Source organism: Podarcis muralis, chromosome 6, assembly GCF_964188315.1.
Source record: "Podarcis muralis chromosome 6, rPodMur119.hap1.1, whole genome shotgun sequence".
NCBI classification, from domain to species: Eukaryota; Metazoa; Chordata; class Lepidosauria; order Squamata; family Lacertidae; genus Podarcis; species Podarcis muralis.
In genome coordinates, this window is record NC_135660.1 from 4,168,177 (window position 1) to 4,184,972 (window position 16,796).

Genomic DNA, 16,796 nt, shown 5'->3' on the forward strand with positions numbered 1-16,796 from the left:
CTCAAACCCATTGCATAAACATTGAGATATGCCAGTTATAACATACAAATTCTAATTAAATCCTAATAGGCTTGTGGTTGGAGCCCACCCAATCCTGTGATTTACTAAGCCTAAACATTTAGCACCATAGATCTATTACAATATCTTTTGTGCTCTTCTGGAAGGAACCTCAGGCCTTTGAAAACTAAAGGAGCGGCAGAGATTTACAACAAAGGAGACACGAAAGGGATTGACCAGGAGGGGCTGCAACTCAGCTGGCTTGAACATGTGTTCCCGGTTTATGCATATGATCTGCCACTCAGTTACTCCCTGTTTTGTTTCCAGAAGATCCGGGTCCCAGGTTCCACTCAGAGCGGATTACACAATCTGACTCCATCACCTCAACAGCCCATTCCTAGCAGACGGACCACATTTAACCAACCAAACCAGTTCCTGGCCATGGGCGTAGCCTGGGGGGGGGGGCATGGGGGCAGCTGCCCCCCCATCTAGTAAAACAATAGAAATACCTAACTAACTGCCCAATCACATTGGTTCTGCCCCCAATTAAGTCCTGCCCCCCCCCCCAAAATCCTGCCTACGCCCATGCTCCTGGTCCAGAATTTGAGGAAATAAAAGGCAAAGAGTAAAAGGAGTGGCCACTTTTGTCCCCGGGTGAGTTTACAAATTCAATGGGATTTACTCTGAAGTAAATGTGGATTGGATTGCAGAACCTTAATCTCTCAGCCATGTTTCCCCTGTAGAGAAGAGCTCTGAGCAAAAATACTCCTGTGACCCAGACAGGACGGCGGCAAGAGAGTCAGGGTGGATTTGAGGTAAATAATAATAATAATAATACTAATAATAATTTATACCCCGCCCATCTGGCTGGGTTTCTCCAGCCACTCTGGGTGGCTTCCAACAGAATATTAAAATACAATAACCTATTAAACATTAAAAGCTTCCCTAAACATGAAAGGACGTTCTAAAGGCCATGTTTACAAGGGGATTGTGCCAGATTTTACAGTTTCTGGATGCTACATTTTCTGTATTGCAATGGAGATTCTGGAGCCCCCAAAGGGTGGTGATAAATGAAAAAGAGGGGGGAAAGGAGCTAGGGTTTTTTAAGTTGGAAAAAAGGGTGAACTGGGGACGGATGGACACAATCGAGGTGTGTAAATTTATACATGATGCGAAGAAAGCTTTTCTCCCTCATCATACTAGAACCAGCAGCTAGAAATACAGTCATACCTCATGTTACGTTTGCTTCATGATACGTTTTTTCAGGTTGCGTCCCATGGCGACCCGGAAGTACTGGAAAGGGTTTTGCTGCTCGCGCAAAATGACATCACGCGCATGCGCAGAAGTGGTGAATTGCAACCTGCGCATGCACAGACGTGCCGCTGCAGGTTGTGTTCTGCTCATGTTGGGAATGGGCCTCTGGAATGGATCCCGTTCGCAACCAGAGGTACCACTGTACCATAACTAGACACTGGAAGGGACTATCAGGAATGAACACAGGCCACTGGTACCAAAACGTATGGGAAACCCTACCAGAAAAGCTAACCAACAAACAAATGAGGGTGGGGACAGGCTATGGAGGATGCCTTCAGCCCAGTGTGGTTCCCCTTTATGACATTGCAGCAGCACAACAGGACAATGAGCTATTCCCTCCAACAGCATAGGAATCAATATGGCACACCTGACCCAACAACCGAGCCCCCCTCCCTCACACAAATAAACCACACCACAATCAACTAAACGCAACCAAGCAAGCATGGGAACAACCTGACCTCCCTCAATATCAATAAAAATAAATAAATACACAAACACAGGACATACCAATGTGATGCTGACAGAACCCATCACCTTACACTAAGAATAGGCAATAGAACGGGGAAGAGACAGTACAGTCATACCTCGGGTTGAAGTAGCTTCGGGATAAGTACAGTGGTGCCCCACAAGACGAATGCCTCGCAAGACGAAAAACTCGCTAGACGAAAGGGTTTTCCGTTTTTTGAGTCGTTCCGCAAGACGAATTTCCCTATGGGCTTGCTTCGCAAGACGAAACTTCTTGCGAGTTTGTTTCCTTTTTCTTAAAGCCGCGAAGCCGTTAATAGCCGCTAAGCCGCTAATAGCCGTGCTTCGCAAGACGAAAAAACCGCAAGACGAAGAGACTCGCGGAACGGATTAATTTCGTCTTGCGAAGCACCACTGTGCGACCCAGAAGTAACAGAGAGCGTTACTTCTGCTGCGACCCAGAAGTAACAGAGAGCGTTACTTCTGGGTTTCGCCGCTCGTGCATGCGCAGACGCTCAAAATGAAAGCGCGCGTGCGCAGAAGCGGCGAATCATGACCCAGGGGGTTGCATTCGCTTCTGGATGCGAACAGGGCTCCGGAACGGATCCTGATCGCATCCAGAGGTACCACTGTATCGCCATCCCTCCACCCTCCCTTCCCCCAACTGGAATGTTTCAGACAAAACTGTCTCTCCCCAAATGTAAACTCTGAAAAAGACTATGAACTGAAAGTGGAGACAATAGAATTGAGGGGTCAGCAAACTTTTCCAGCAGGGGGCCGGTCCACTGTCCCTCAGACCTTGTGGGGGGGGCTGGACTATATTTTTTTTCAATTCATCATTTAACATATATAAAATCCTGAGCCAATTAAGGATCTGCAAGCAAAAAAAATGTGAATTCCTCGCGGCTGGCAGCTTCCTCTTTCTCCTCCTCCTCCGAGAGGCGGTTCCAGCGGCGACTCCAGGCGACCCTCCTTCCCGGCCGGGGGCTGAGCTTGCGGGCGGGCGGGCGGCGCCTGCTCCTCGGCCGGCCTCTCTCTCCATGGATCCTCCGCCGCATCTGCGCGAGTTCCAGGCGCTGGTGGATCGCGCGGGCGGGCGCGCGCGGCTGCTGCTGGTGGGCGAGGCGCGCGAGGGCGAGCCTGCGCCGCGGGCGCTGCTGGAGACCTTCGCCCGGGACCTCTTCGCCGAGCCGGAGCCCGAGCCGCGCAAGGAGCCGGAGGCGCAGCCCGATCCTCCCGCCGGAGGGGCGCGCAAGGTCCGCGTGCGCCTGGGCGGCCGGGGCTCGGCGGCGCGCTCCTCGTGCGCGCTGCTCTTCGTGCTCTTCCGCCAGGCGTCGCTTGCGCCTCTGCCTCCGCCGCGCGCTCGCCGGGAGCGGCTCCGCCTGCGCGAGATCCTCCGCGACGTGCGCGGCCGGCTGCCCTCGGCGGCGCGCCCCGGGGTGGTGGGCGTGGTGGTGCTGGGCGGCGGCGAGGCCGAGGGCGCCCGGCTGCAGCTCGACGCCTTGCTCCGCCAGGTCTTCCGGAGGAGGCGCCCGGCGGAGCAGGACACCCTGCAAGCCGCATCCTACAGCCCCGGAGCCGGACAGGGCGCCGCCGAAGCCCGCGCCGCCGCCTGCCGGGCGCTGAGAGCCGCCCTGAAGCTCCGAGCAGGTGAGCGCAGCGGGGCAGCCGGCAGGCAGCGCCCCGATTGATTGATTTTTTGCATTTATACCCAGCTCTCTTTTGCCCAGGTAGCTCCACGTGGACGTGCCGGATTTACGCATAAACTAAACAAGCTATAGCTTAGGGCCCCACTTTCTTGGGGGACCCCCCAAAAGTAAAGGGGAAAATAACTGGATGTACATTTCAACAACAACAATAATAATAATAATAATACAGTGGTACCTCGGGTTACATACATTTCAGGTTACAGACGCTTCAGGTTACAGACTCCGCTAACCCAGAAATAGTGCTTCAGGTTAAGAACTTTGCTTCAGGATAAGAACAGAAATCGTGCTCCGGTGGTGTGGCAGCAGCAGGAGGCCCCATTAGCTAAAGTTGTGCATCAGATTAAGAACAGTTTCAGGTTAAGAACGGACTTCCGGAACGAATTAAGTTCTTAACCTGAGTACCACTGTAACAACAACAACAATAATAATAATGTTGTAGTTGTTTAGTCGTGTCCAGCTCTTCGTGACCCTCTGGACCAGAACACGCCAGGCACTCCTGTCCTCCACTACCTCCCACAGTTTGGTCAAACGACTCCAAGACTTTGGCCACTTCGTGAGAAGAGAAGACTCCCTGGAAAAGACCCTGATGTTGGGAAAGATGGAGGGCCCAAGGAGAAGGGGACGACAGAGGACGAGATGGTGGGACAGCGTTCTTGAAGCCACAAACATGAGTTTGACCAAACTGTGGGAGGCAGTGGAGGACAGGAGTGCCTGGCGTGCTCTGGTCCAGGGGGTCATGAAGAGGCGGACATGACTAAACGACTAAACAACAACAACAAAAGTAGCTTCAAGAACACTGTCCCACCATCTTGTCCTCTGCCATCCCCTTCTCCTTGTGCCCTCCATCTTTCCCAACATCAGGGTCTTTTCCAGGGAGTCTTCTCTTCTCCTGAGGTGGCCAAAGTCTTGGAGCCTCAGCTTCAGGATCTGTCCTTCCAGTGAGCACTCAGGTCTGATTTCCTTCAGAATGGAGAGGTTTGATCTCTTGCAGTCCATAGGACTCTCAAGACAATAATAATAACAATAATAATAACAACCACAGAGCCTAGGACTTGCCGATCAGAAGGTCAGCAGTTCGAATCCCCGCATTGGGGGAGCTCCCGTTGCTCGGTCCCTGCTCCTGCCTGTTGAATGGTCACTTTAAAATGTGAAGGTTCATTATTGCTTCACAAGTTGTGTATGTCTTTAAGGGCCAGGGCAAATAACAAGACCCAGTCTTACAGCTGTGAAACATAGCAGGTGCTGCTGAGTTGTGTTAATCAAGCTGTGTCAGCAATTGACACAGTATGTAAGGATACAGTATATATAGTATATAAGGAGCAGCACCTAAGCTCCCTCATTACCCTGGGGGATGGGTTGGTGGTTGGGTCTGGTTTGTTGTTTATGTATTTAGTGTATAAGGAGTTTTTGTTTTTGTTATTAAAGCCTTGTTTAAGTTATTTTTGAGTCCCTTTTTAATGCATGGTCTCCCCAGCAAGCTCTCTGCAGTGCTACTAAACTGCAAATAGCCAACACTGCCAACCTAGCAGTTCAAAAGCACGTCAAAGTGCAAGTAGATAAATAGGTACCGCTCCGGCGGGAAGGTAAATGGCGTTTCCGTGTGTTGCTCCGGTTCGCCAGAAGCGGCTTAGTCATGCTGGCCGCATGACCCGGAAGCTGTACGCCGGCTCCCTCGGCCAGTAAAGCGAGATGAGCGCTGCAACCTCAGAGTCGGCCACGACTGGACCTAATGGTCAGGGGTCACTTTACTTTACATTCCCAAAATATAAGATAAAAAACAATTACTTTGATAAAGTACATATTTTGTTATGTGCGAATGGCTTGAGATACCTATTAGGACCATCAATGACTGTATAGCATATATTCAACCCCAAAAACAGTGGCAATTTGTTGTTGACAAAGGACAGCTGGAAGTATAAAGGACCCCATTACCATCAGTAGCTTAGGCCTTAGGGCCTCATCAAACCTAAATCCGGCCATGACTGTGGCCCACGTGGTTTTGCTCCCCCCCCCCATTCATTCCTCACAACAACCCTATGAGGTCTAGCATAAGAGCATTGGCTTGATCTAGCAGGAATATCCCTTTGGCCCATCAAGTCCAGCATCCTGATATTTCTTGCACCTGGGATTCAGAAGCTTTGCTGCCTCTTGACTGCAGAGCACAGCCATCAATCGACCTCTCCTCCATTAATTTGTCTAATCCTCTTTTAAAGCCATCTTGGTTTTGGCCATCACTGCCTCATGTGGCAGGGAGTTCCATAGATTAATCATGTGTTGCGTGAAGGAGGACTTGGCCTTGAGATTCCGCTTCTCTCTTTTTTTTTAAATAATATTTATTACTTTCCCAACCATTTAAACACTACAAAAAAAGAACAATATAATACAAAAACACTACATAACACTAACACATTAAACTAACAAAACAGAACAAAAACAATTTAAAACACCTCAAACATTTTTCAATATCTTATCCTTCATTCACTTATTTCAACGACCTCCTCACACCTCCCTTTTTGTACTCCACTTCTGTTAATTGTTTCAGCAATTCCTTTCCATCTTCCTCTGTTTTCTATCCTATAATTATCTTAACACATTCTAGCCTTGTTTTTTCCTTTAATATTCTATTAATCTATTTATACTTAATTCTTTATAACATTTCTACTAAAGCCATATAACTTCCTTCCAACATTCTTCTAACATTCATTAATTTTACAATATTTCTGTAAATAGTCTAAACTTTTTCCAGTCTTCTTCCACCGACTCTTCTCCCTGGTCTCGGATTTTGCCACTCATTTCCGCCAATTCCATATAGTCCATCAACTTCATCTGCCATTATCCAACACTTCAGTGTTTTCAAGAAGCAGCCATTCTCTCAGCCAGCAAAAAGCAGCTGGTTCACAACAAAGTTTAAGGTCTGGCAGGGCAAATCCACCTCCTTGAGAGATTCCGCTTCTCAGGGCAGGTTTGCAGTTCCCTTGCTCCGCTAACTGCCTTCCGGCCCCTCCAGCCACATCCTTGGCTGCCAAACTAATCCTCCAGGACGGAGGCTGGTAATCTCCCAGGCTCTTAAAGGTGACCCTGGGGTCATTCCAGGCCACCTTGCTGCAAAGACGAAAGGTATATTGTTTCTTTCCGCTGGGCCCAAATCCCACGCATCTTTACTCACTTTCCCAGTGAGTTCAGAGAAGCAGAAGCATGCACCTGCCTGCCTCCCCCCCCCAGGTGATGTTTATAGTCTTTTTTAAAATTTTAGTCATTTTTCTTTTTCATTCATTACATACATCTCAAATTCTTAACGTTTACTATATATTCCTCCCTCCCTCCCCTTCAAGACTTCCCCGAACTTGCGCTTCTGGTTTGTTTTTACTTTGTTTTTACTTTGCTTATTAATAACATAACATCAAACCTAAAAACATAAAAATAAAAGTAAATACGCCATCATATTTCACTACCTTCTAAACATTTTCTAATGCTGATAATGTGAATGTTTATTTAAATCCTGCCATCAAGTCTATCGCCTTTCTTTGTTTCTGCAAATGTTCCCAGTCTTTTTCAAAGCCTGTTGTCTTTTTCTCTTAGTCTTTCTGTCATTTTTGCCAGTTCTGCATAGTTCATCAACTTCTCTTGCCGTTGTTCTTTAGTTGGTATTTCTCCAGTCTTCAAGTTTTGTGCAATCAACATTCTTGCTGCTGTAGTGGCACACATGAAAATAGTCCTCTTTTCTTTTGGTATCTCTTGACCTAAAATACCTAACAAAAAGGCTTCTGGGTGTTTTTTTACAAAAGTTATTTTCAACATATTTCTTCAATTCATTGTATATCATTTCCCAGTAGGGTTTTTACCTTTTTACAATGTTTCTAGTCTTGCTTCCCTCTTCCGGGGATTGTACACAGAGATACAGCTGGCAGCCTCTTTTCTGGGCAGGTTTGCTTTGGGTCCCAGAAGAGGGCACCCAAAATGATCCAAGGGGCTGGGGCAGCTCCCCTATGGGGAAAGGTTACAGCATTTAAGGAGGATGTTGACAAGCTGGAAGGTGTGCAGACCAAGACGATGAAGGGCCTGGAAACCAAGCCTGATGAGGAACGGTTGAAGGAGCTGGGTATGTTTAGCCTGGAAAAGAGGAGATATGATAGCCATCTCCAAATATCTAAAGGGCCGTCACATGGAGGAGGGAGGAAGCTTGTTTTCTCCTGCTCTGGAGGGTAGGACTCGAACCCGTGGCTTCGAGTCACAAGAAAGGAGATTCCGACTAAACATCAGGAAAAAACATTCTGACGGTCAGAGCTGTTTCAAAAAGGAATGGACGTTGTGGACTCTCCTTCCTTGGAGGTTTTCAAGCAGAGGTTGGATCTGTCAGGGATGCTTTAGCTGAGATCCCTGCAGTGCGGGGGGTTGGACTAGATGACCCCGAGGGGTCCCTTCCCACTCTACAATCCAATGATTCTGTGATTTAGGGCTGTGGAGAGAGAGCCACCAGCCTGGATGGCTTTAAGGGATTAGGCAACAGGACTTTTTGCAGGGAGGGAGCCAAAGTTGTTGAGCTGCTTCTAGGGGGTCCCACAAAAATTTTGACCTTTTTTTGGGGGGGGGAGATGCACCTAAGTAGTTCAGCCCCCCCCCCCCCGACAACTACTCCCATGAAACCATGCAGCTACAATGGCTGTGCTCTCCCTCTGTTGTTGGAGGTGCTGTCCCTGGAATCACAAATGGCCTGAGTGCTCATGCATATTATTATTATTATTATTATTATTATTATTATTATTATTATTTTATGCCCCGCCCATCTGGCTGGGTTTCCCCAGCCACTCTGGGCGGCTTTCAACAGAATATTAAAAACAATACAGTGTCAGACATTAAAAACTTCCCTAAACAGGGCTGCCTTCAGATGTCTTCTAAAAGTCAGGTAGTTGTTTATTTCCTTGACATCTGCTGGGAGGGCATTCTACGGGGCGGGCGCCACCACCGAGAAGGCCTTCATTTCTTGCAGTGAGGTAACTGCCAGAAGGCCCTCGGCGCTGGATCTTAGTGTCCAGACAGAATGATGGGGATGGAGACACTCCTTCAGGGATACAGGACCAAGGCCATTTAGGGATTTAAAGGAAAGCACTTTCACCTGCTTTCACCCTCCCCAGGGGCATCTGACCAGCCGCTCTGAGAGCAGGATGCTGGCTAGATGAGCCACTCTCTTCGTCCCCCAGGACTCTTCTTGCGCTTCAGGACACCTTAACTGCCCCTGGGGGTTCTGGAGTGTTACTCCAGATTTGGCAAAGCAGATCTTCCTGAGCCAGATTATCCCATCTGCTGGGAGGTTTGCGCTTTGTACATCTGGCCTGACCTCTTGCTCTCTTCTTCATTCCAAAGACGGGGCGGAAGCCAAGAAGCAGAGGATCCCTGCCTTCCTGCAGTGCATCCCTTGGGCTCGGAGGAGTCGGCGGAAGGAAGGGCGTTCGGACGCAGCACCCAGCAGCTCCAGCGAAGGTCAGGTGTGCTTGAGGGCTCTGTGGTGCAGTAGGGGAGGCAGCTCTTGGGATCCGACGGCTGATCCGTAGCAACTTTTGTTACACGGGTGTCATCCCATGTGGAGTCCAGAATCAGATTCCTGATTTTGGTTTGAAAGTCTGTGGCGCTGTGGGTTAAACCACAGAGCCTAGGGCTTGCCGATCAGAAGGTCGGTGGTTCGAATCCCCGCGATGGGGCGAGCTCCCATTGCTCGGTCCCTGCTCCTGCCAACCTAGCAGTTCAAAAGCACGCAGGCAAGTAGATAAATAGGTACCGCTCTGGCGGGAAGGTAAAGGGCGTTTCTGTGTGCTGCTCTGGTTCGCCAGAAGCGGCTTAGTCATGCTGGCCACATGACCCGGAAGCTGTACGCCGGCTCCCTCGGCCAATAAAGCGAGATGAGCGCCGCAACCCCAGAGTCAGCCACGACTGGACCTAATGGTCAGGGGTGCCTTTACCTTTACTAAAGTTCCTAGCCCCCATGGTGTCTGGGTCTGTGTGCCAATTTAGGTGCTGCTGCTGAGGTTTAAGAAGGATATCTGCAAACAGGAATGTGTACAGAGAGTTTTTTTGGGGGGAGTAGAGAGTTTGCCAGCAGGGCCGTCTTAAGCATATCCGGCTCTGTGGTGCAAAGATCCCTCTGGTCCCCCCCCCCCCGGCAACTCCAAAACAAAGGAGGGGGTGGTAGAAAATGTCCTCTGCCTCCCCCACTGCCCCGATCCCTGGTGTGGCGGCGGCGATCAAGCAGGAAAACGTGCTGGCGGACATGCTCTCCGGTGTCGGGGCGCCCAAGAATGCAGCCCAGGAAGGCTGTGTGCTGCCTTTTGCAGGAATCGCTCTCCTCCTGCGGAGGCTTCGGTAGGAAGCTGCATGCCCACCAGCCATATAGTTGACGGGGCGCAGCTGGCAGGCGTGCAGGTAAAGGGGAGGCTGCTGGCAAAGCCGCGCAGCTCCCCCACTCGCTAGGGCGCCCCTGAGAGGCCAGCGCCCTGGCGCAACGCACCACTAAGCCCTATGGGAAAGACGGCTCCGCTTGCCTGACAAATTTAGGGGATGCACGGAGGGAGGACATTCTGCCGATGAAACCGTGCAATTCTGCGTCCTGCTACTTTCTGCGTTCAATTACCCTTCAGGGTCAAGAGTGCAGATAACTGCAACCTACATTTGTCAAATAGCCTAAAATATTTTCGGCGCCACGTTAAAATGCTCTCCCTTTCAGTTCCTTGGCTTCGTTTTGACTGGAAACCATGATGGTCTTCCCCTTGTAACTGAGACGCTCTAAATCTGTTTTTCTCTCCCCTCAACGTAGATGCCCTGCAAGACCCAGAAGAAGGTGTATCTTTGACCAACATGGAGCCCAACGGGAACTGTGAAGAGGCCTGTGGAGTCGCGGCCACTTAAGAAGTCCGGGAGGAACCTTCTCTTTGCTGCTATATCGGACTGAAGGAGTTGCCCTTTATTTGCCTTGTAGGAAAAGCATCAAGGGCTCATTTTTTTGGTGGGGGGGAGAGCATCTGTTAGCTCTTTTAAAGGAGCTACTTCCCCTTTGTTTGTTCCCAAGAAACTTCGCAGCAGAAGCCCAGAAGCAGCTCTGCTTAATCTCAGCCAAGTGAAGAAGGGTGACCTCTTCAGCCTGAAGAATTACCTGGGAACTACATAAAATCCTTGAGGTCCCCACTCAAAAGGCTGTGTCATTTTCACGCAAAGTGGCGGGCATTGTCCTCTAGTCAGGGAGCATATTGCTATTACTGACGGTGGCTTCTCAGTTTTTTTGGTAATTGTTTTAATTGCCTTCTTTAGGAAATAACTACCTTCAAATGTGAAATGTATGGTGAGGAAGTATTTATGGGCTGAGAATTTATTATGCTTGGGAGGAAAAAGAGGAACGACTCTGGTGCTGCTTTTTTTAAAAAAAAGCCAAAAACTTCTCCCTGTTTTCCAGCTTGAACTGTGCTTGCCATCGCAAAGAGGATCTGACCAGATTCTTAGTGGAATATGTAGAAATCTGGGCAGCTGTTGGCTTGCCTCTTCTCTGTGGTTGAGATAACAGTTGTATTGTATTCTGGATCTAGTATGGTTAGAGTACATTTGCAGTAAACGGAGCCCAACGTATATATTTTGCATCTACTCTCATCCTGGGAGAGCATTCCTAGAAGGGTTCCTTTTGGGATCTGTCCTCCTGTCCTGCAGTTGTCCTACAATTCTCCCAAACCATCGTGTTCTAGGGACTGGCCTGCAGGGGCAGGAAACAGTAGTAGAGCTTAGGCAAACCCCCCCCCCCCCAATATTCACAAGAATGTGATGGAGCCCCCAAAACCTGTCACCCATGAAACGCCCGAGAATCTTGTTTCTACTGGAAGAAAATTGTCGCCCTCTTCTGCACAAAACAGTTCCATTAGAAAGCTTTGCTGGACTTTCTTTTGCACTGGAAGCACTGACTAGAAAGGCCTTGTTGCTGCAGGCTCCTGTAACGGGTGCCTTTTCCGACATGGGGGGGTCCAGAGCTGAAAGCCCAGCACAGAAGGAAAGAGGAAATAATCAATTATTTTTGCCAATGAAGCTGCTTGATGTGCTTTGCTTGGATAGACCGTTAATCCAGAAGGCAATTCTTCTCCTGGCCTAACATTTCAAAATACTCTATTCACTGTGAACTGTTTGTACTATAGACATGTGGGTGGTTTTTTTTTTAAATAATCTTGTGAATAGTCCATAATGTAAAATTGCAACAGCAGCAAGACACACTAAAATTCCAAACAGCTGCATCCCATCATATGTGATGTGTACCTTTCAGTAAAGAACACAGCGATTGCGTTTCTCAGTATTAGAACTCAGTTAATTGATTCTTTTAACCTGATGGGTTCTGCAAGTTTTACAGTGCAACCCTCTGTAAGAGTTCAGTGGTCCCTGCTCTTAAGTAAGCGTGCATTGCAGCCTAAATATCAAGTTTGACTGATGTTTCTGTTTCTGTTTTGCCTTAGTTGCTATTTTGTCTCCTTGGGTTCTCTATAAAACTCTGATGGGGCTGGAGATTATATCGATTTATGTTAATTAACCTGTAAGGGGGGCTTTCTGGAAAATCTAGAATTGGCAAAACTTTCAGGGGAAGCTTTCTTGTGCAACTTAGGCTTAATGCATTGGCACATTTTCAGTTTGCGCTGGAACGTTTTCCCCGATGCCCTAGACTAGAGAGTGACCTAATTTAGCATGTTTGGTCCCCTTGTATTTCGTAAACATAGCTAGAAGCTTTGAAACTGCCAAGCTTGCCTAATGCTAGATGTATTTTCAGCTGGCATCTATTCATTGCTGCTAATGAACTTCACAAAACGGGGAGGGGGAAAACTCTGCAGAAAAGTAAAGCCTCGGAAATTCCTTTGCAGCCAACATCACCCATGTTAACCATTTTTAAACCGATGGTGACAGCAGAACAGAGTTCTTTCTCTCACCTCCATTAGAGACTGCTGAGAGGGAGAGAAACATCACAAAATTTGCAATAGGGTTGCTGGCACTTGTTGGCCAGGCCAAACTCCAGTCGGCTGTTGTACCCTCTGCCTCTGTTCCATGGAGGCATTGGCGACTAGGAGACGCTGACGGGCCGCTGTCCATAGCTGTTGGCTGTGTTGGGTCTTTTCATTTGCAAAGCATGCCTTGGGATAGCCAGCTCCAATCTGCAGCCTTCCAGATTTTTTGGGCTACAACTGCTTGTTTTGTCTGCTGTTCTTAGGCTGTCCATTTTAAATTGTTGATTTTCGGTTTCGATGCATTATGTCAGGGGTCGGCAACCTAAGGCCCATGGGCCACAAGCAGCCCATGGGGGTCATTTAACCAGCCTATGGACCCCTGCCGCCCGTTTGGTCGGCTCCCGTGCGCTGCGCTAAACCGACACAAAGCAGAGCGGGGACTGCCTTCCACGACACTGGCTGGCTTCCCATTGGCTGCAGGAAGCTCCTGCAGCCAATGGGAAGCTGTGCACGCCTCCTCCGCGCCAGAAATAGCGTTTGTGCATGCGTGCGTGCACACTCCGGCTCACTGCGGCGTCTGTGGGACTGTGGACTGGCCCAAGCCACAAAAACTTGGTCGACCCCTGTGTTATCTGTCGACCCTAGGACCCTCTGGGTGAACAGCGGACTACAAATATTCCTGAATACTTACCTTCACGTTGGCTGTGGTTGATGGTGGTTGTAATTCAAAATATCTGGAAGTTCCCAGGCTGGAATATCTCCCAGTCCTGCAGTGAACAGAAGCATGGCTCAGGAAAGTCAGGATTTTGAGACAGCCTCTTCTGCCCCTGAATTGCAGGTCTGTCCCTTTGGTTTCCTCTGTACCTCAGTTGTCTTTAACATGCTGAAATAGGATAACATTTGCCTACCTCAAGAGGAGGGTAAGTAGCGCAAGTAAGACAGTGCAAGTTGAAATGAGGGAATGTGGAAGGGTGAAGGTGGATTAAGGAGGACCCAGTCCAGAAAGCTCTCCAATGCATACCTGAGGAATTGAATTCCAACAGTGGCCCCTCTTGTAGAAGGGTGTTTTTTTACATTGTTCCTGCACACCTCAATAGGTCCAGATGCTGAGTGTGCCTGTATGTGTAAGGATTTGGGCGTCACGGCTGAATTTGGCAGGATTCCTCCTGCCTCCAACTGCCATGCAAACAGATCTAGAACAAGGCTGCCAAGCCCAGCAGAGAGTGCTTCCACTTGCTACCTCCACACTAACAGGATTCCTGATTGTCTTACTAGTTGCACGAAGCGTGTGCACACACAGAAACCAACCAGATAAAACTTCTCCTTGCTTTCTGTAGTGAGGGAAAACCAGCCCGGCTTTATTTCTGCCTGTCCTTGCAGGTGTCAAAGGCACAGGAGCCCTGCCAACAAAAGAATATGGCAACCACACAACTAGCTCGTTCGAAAGAGCTGCTGCTATGCTTCATAATGTAACCGAACCGCCATCAAACTCAAGTGTCCATTTCAAAGGTTTAATCTGCCTGTACGAAAAGAGTCGTGCCATTTTTATTTTTGTCAAAACCCAAAACTTAAGTGTATTACAAAGCAGATGAAAGCAACTACGGTAATGTTTTAGTTGCACTAACCATGAATTAAGTTGTTCCAACCATTAATCCGTTGAACAAAATTCACAATCGCTACAGATTCTACCCACACACTGCCATCAGTTGTGCTGCTTGACGCTGCTGAGGAATTCCACTTTGTGTGTCTCGCCCAGTGGGTTTGGCACACAAAGGTTTGTGTCAGAATAAATTTGCATGTTCCAAATCTAAATTGATTTGAGTGCTAGAAGTATTTAATTCTGATATGCTAGTTATTCAGGCTAGGCAAGGTGCACCGTGTTCTTTAAAGGGTTTTGAACAGTGAGTGGGAAAGCATGAATTGCACAATAAGACAAAAGAATGTGGATTAAGGGAAGAAAGGCAGGGACTCCTAAGGCTACATTCAGGCCATACATTTAAAGCACTACGATACAACTTCTGTAGCTTCTTCCAAAAATTCCTGGGAGCTGTTTGTTAAGGGTGCTGAGAACTGTGAGGAGATCCATTTTTCCTTCACAAGTTACAATTCTCTGTTTTCTGGGAAGAGGGATTGATTGTTAAACCACTCTGAAACTATAGCTCTGTGAAGGAAATAGGGGTCTCCTAGCACCTCTCAGCATGTTTAACAAACTACAACTCCCAGATTTTTTTGAGGAAAGTCATGCTTGTTTAAAGTATCATAGTGCTTCAGGTTGGCTATATGACTGTTCTGCCTCCCACTCCCTCCCCCCCCCCTTTTAATAATGTGATGATGGCACTAGGTTTTTCTGTTTTGTTTTAGTTTGTCATTGCAGCCAGAGTATTATGTAACATTTAACTTGGTGTGTGGGTTTTATATGCAGGAATAATTGACGTAATAAATTTTTTTTGATATCTTAAATCCTGCCTCCTGGAAGCTCATTATTTCATTGATATTGATTCAATTTATTAAAGCATATCTTGACCATGTTTTGTATAACAAGGCAGTTTAAAGAATAAAGGTTATATGCACACACCCCCAAATCCTAATAGAGCTGCAAGGATAAAATGGGGAGGTGGTGTTTACCATATCGAGCTCCTTGGAGGAAAAGATACACTATAAATGCAATATATGAGCACCATGCCATGCACATCGACAAACAATATACAGGGTAGTGATATACTGGCACACTACAAAGCCATACAAAAATATATAACTAAAGGCAACTACTCCAGAGTAAGGAGGGATTTATTTGTTTGTCCACACTCCTGACTCTTTACCTTTAATTTTTGTATGATTTTGCAATGCATATTGTTGTAAACAAAAATTGCCCTTTTCCCTTATGGAGTCCTTACATAGGTTCCCTATTGGTAGGAAAGAATAACAGAGGCCAACCAGAGAATATTGAGAAGCAAAGCAGCTTGTAAGTCTGATCTTTATTGATCTGTTGCAACAGGGTGCTCCCCTCACCCACAGGAGAGGAAGAGGAACCCAGAAAAATGGCGTGCAAGGCCTTATAAAGACTTTGAAATTGCCACCCTGTAGATCAAGACCACCCCCAGAAACATGATACATACATCCCAGAAGGGGTGTAACCTAAGACCACCCCTCAGATACATCATACCTACATCACAGAAAGGGCGGTCTACAACAGAACATTTGAATGTTGTTTTCTCCTATCTCCTGTCTGGCAGGTGGTTGTTGTTGTTTAGTTGTTTAGTTGTGTCCGACTCTTTGTGACCCCATGGACCAGAGCACGCCAGGCACCTCTGTCCTCCACTACCTCCCGCAGTTTGGTCAAACTCATGCTGGTAGCTTCAAGAACACCATCCATCCAACCATCTCATCCTCTGTCGTCCCCTTCTCCTTGTGCCCTCCATCTTTCCCAATACAGTGGTGCCCCGCAAGACGAAATTAATTCGTTCCGCAAGTTTTGTCGTCTAGCGAATTTTTCGTCTTGCGAATCACGAAATCCCATAGGAATGCATTGAAAATCAATTAATGCGTTCCTATGGTCAAAAAAAGTCCAAACAAAGCCAAATTTGGTACAACAACAGTTTATTAACTGCTCTTTAAAGTCACACATACTGTAAAGAGCAGTTCAAAAATTGAAGGGAAAATAAATTAACTTTATAAACATGACAGAAAAACATTTAAAAATCAACAAAGTGTACAGTACATTTTCTAAGACTCTGGGGGACCACTCGAAGAAGGCTCCTCTTCCACTCTTTGCTTCTTGCTCAAGAACCTGTCCATAGTCTGCTGCTTCATCCGCCTTTTCAGCACCTCCCTGAAAGGCGACATGACCCTCGTATCAAAAATGTTCCCAACGTCATGTGGCACGTGCTTGTCAGGGTGGTGCCGCTGTGTAAAAGCCTGCACATCCTTCCACTTCAGGCAAATGTCCCTCAGTTTTTCGGAGGACAGCCGTTCCTCAGTTGCTTCCTCCTCTTCCAGCGAGGCCTGCTCCTGCGCAGCCTCTGCCTGCAGTTCAACCAGCTCCTGGGTGGTCAGCTCGTGGTCGTGCTCCTCCACCAGCTCGCAGACGTCCTCCTCCGTGACCTCCAGGCCCATGGTCCTCCCCAAGGCAACAATGTCCTGCACCACTGTTGACTCTGGTGCATCAGAGTCACTTGGTGCCACACAGTCCGGCCACAGGCTGCGCCAAGCGCAATTCAAATTTCTCTGGCTGATCCCGTTCCAGGCCGTGGTGATCATCTTCAAGCAGGTGACGATGTCGAAGTGGTCCTTCCAGAATTCCCGCAGGGTGATGGTGGTGCAGTCAGTCACCTCGAAGCATCGCCTGAAAAGCTCCCCA

At 48.0% G+C, this 16,796-nt stretch overlaps 1 protein-coding gene across 1 annotated transcript; it reads left to right on the forward strand.

The window, feature by feature from the left end:
- Positions 1-2,679: 2,679 nt before the first annotated feature.
- Positions 2,680-11,936, forward strand: C6H2orf72 (chromosome 6 C2orf72 homolog). Its single transcript, XM_028731930.2, has 3 exons — positions 2,680-3,426; positions 8,847-8,963; positions 10,291-11,936. The coding sequence occupies exons 1-3, from the start codon at positions 2,817-2,819 to the stop codon at positions 10,380-10,382; spliced, it is 819 nt and encodes a 272-aa protein (XP_028587763.2). The 5' UTR covers positions 2,680-2,816; the 3' UTR covers positions 10,383-11,936.
- Positions 11,937-16,796: the final 4,860 nt, after the last annotated feature.

Coding starts and splice junctions, on each gene's coding strand:
- C6H2orf72 (XM_028731930.2), top strand. CDS start 2,817: ATGGATCCTCCGCCGCATCTGCGCGAGTTCCAGGCGCTGGTGGATCGC. Junction 3,427..8,846: donor CGCCCTGAAGCTCCGAGCAG/GTGAGCGCAGCG, acceptor TTCATTCCAAAG/ACGGGGCGGAAGCCAAGAAG. Junction 8,964..10,290: donor ACCCAGCAGCTCCAGCGAAG/GTCAGGTGTGCT, acceptor CCCTCAACGTAG/ATGCCCTGCAAGACCCAGAA.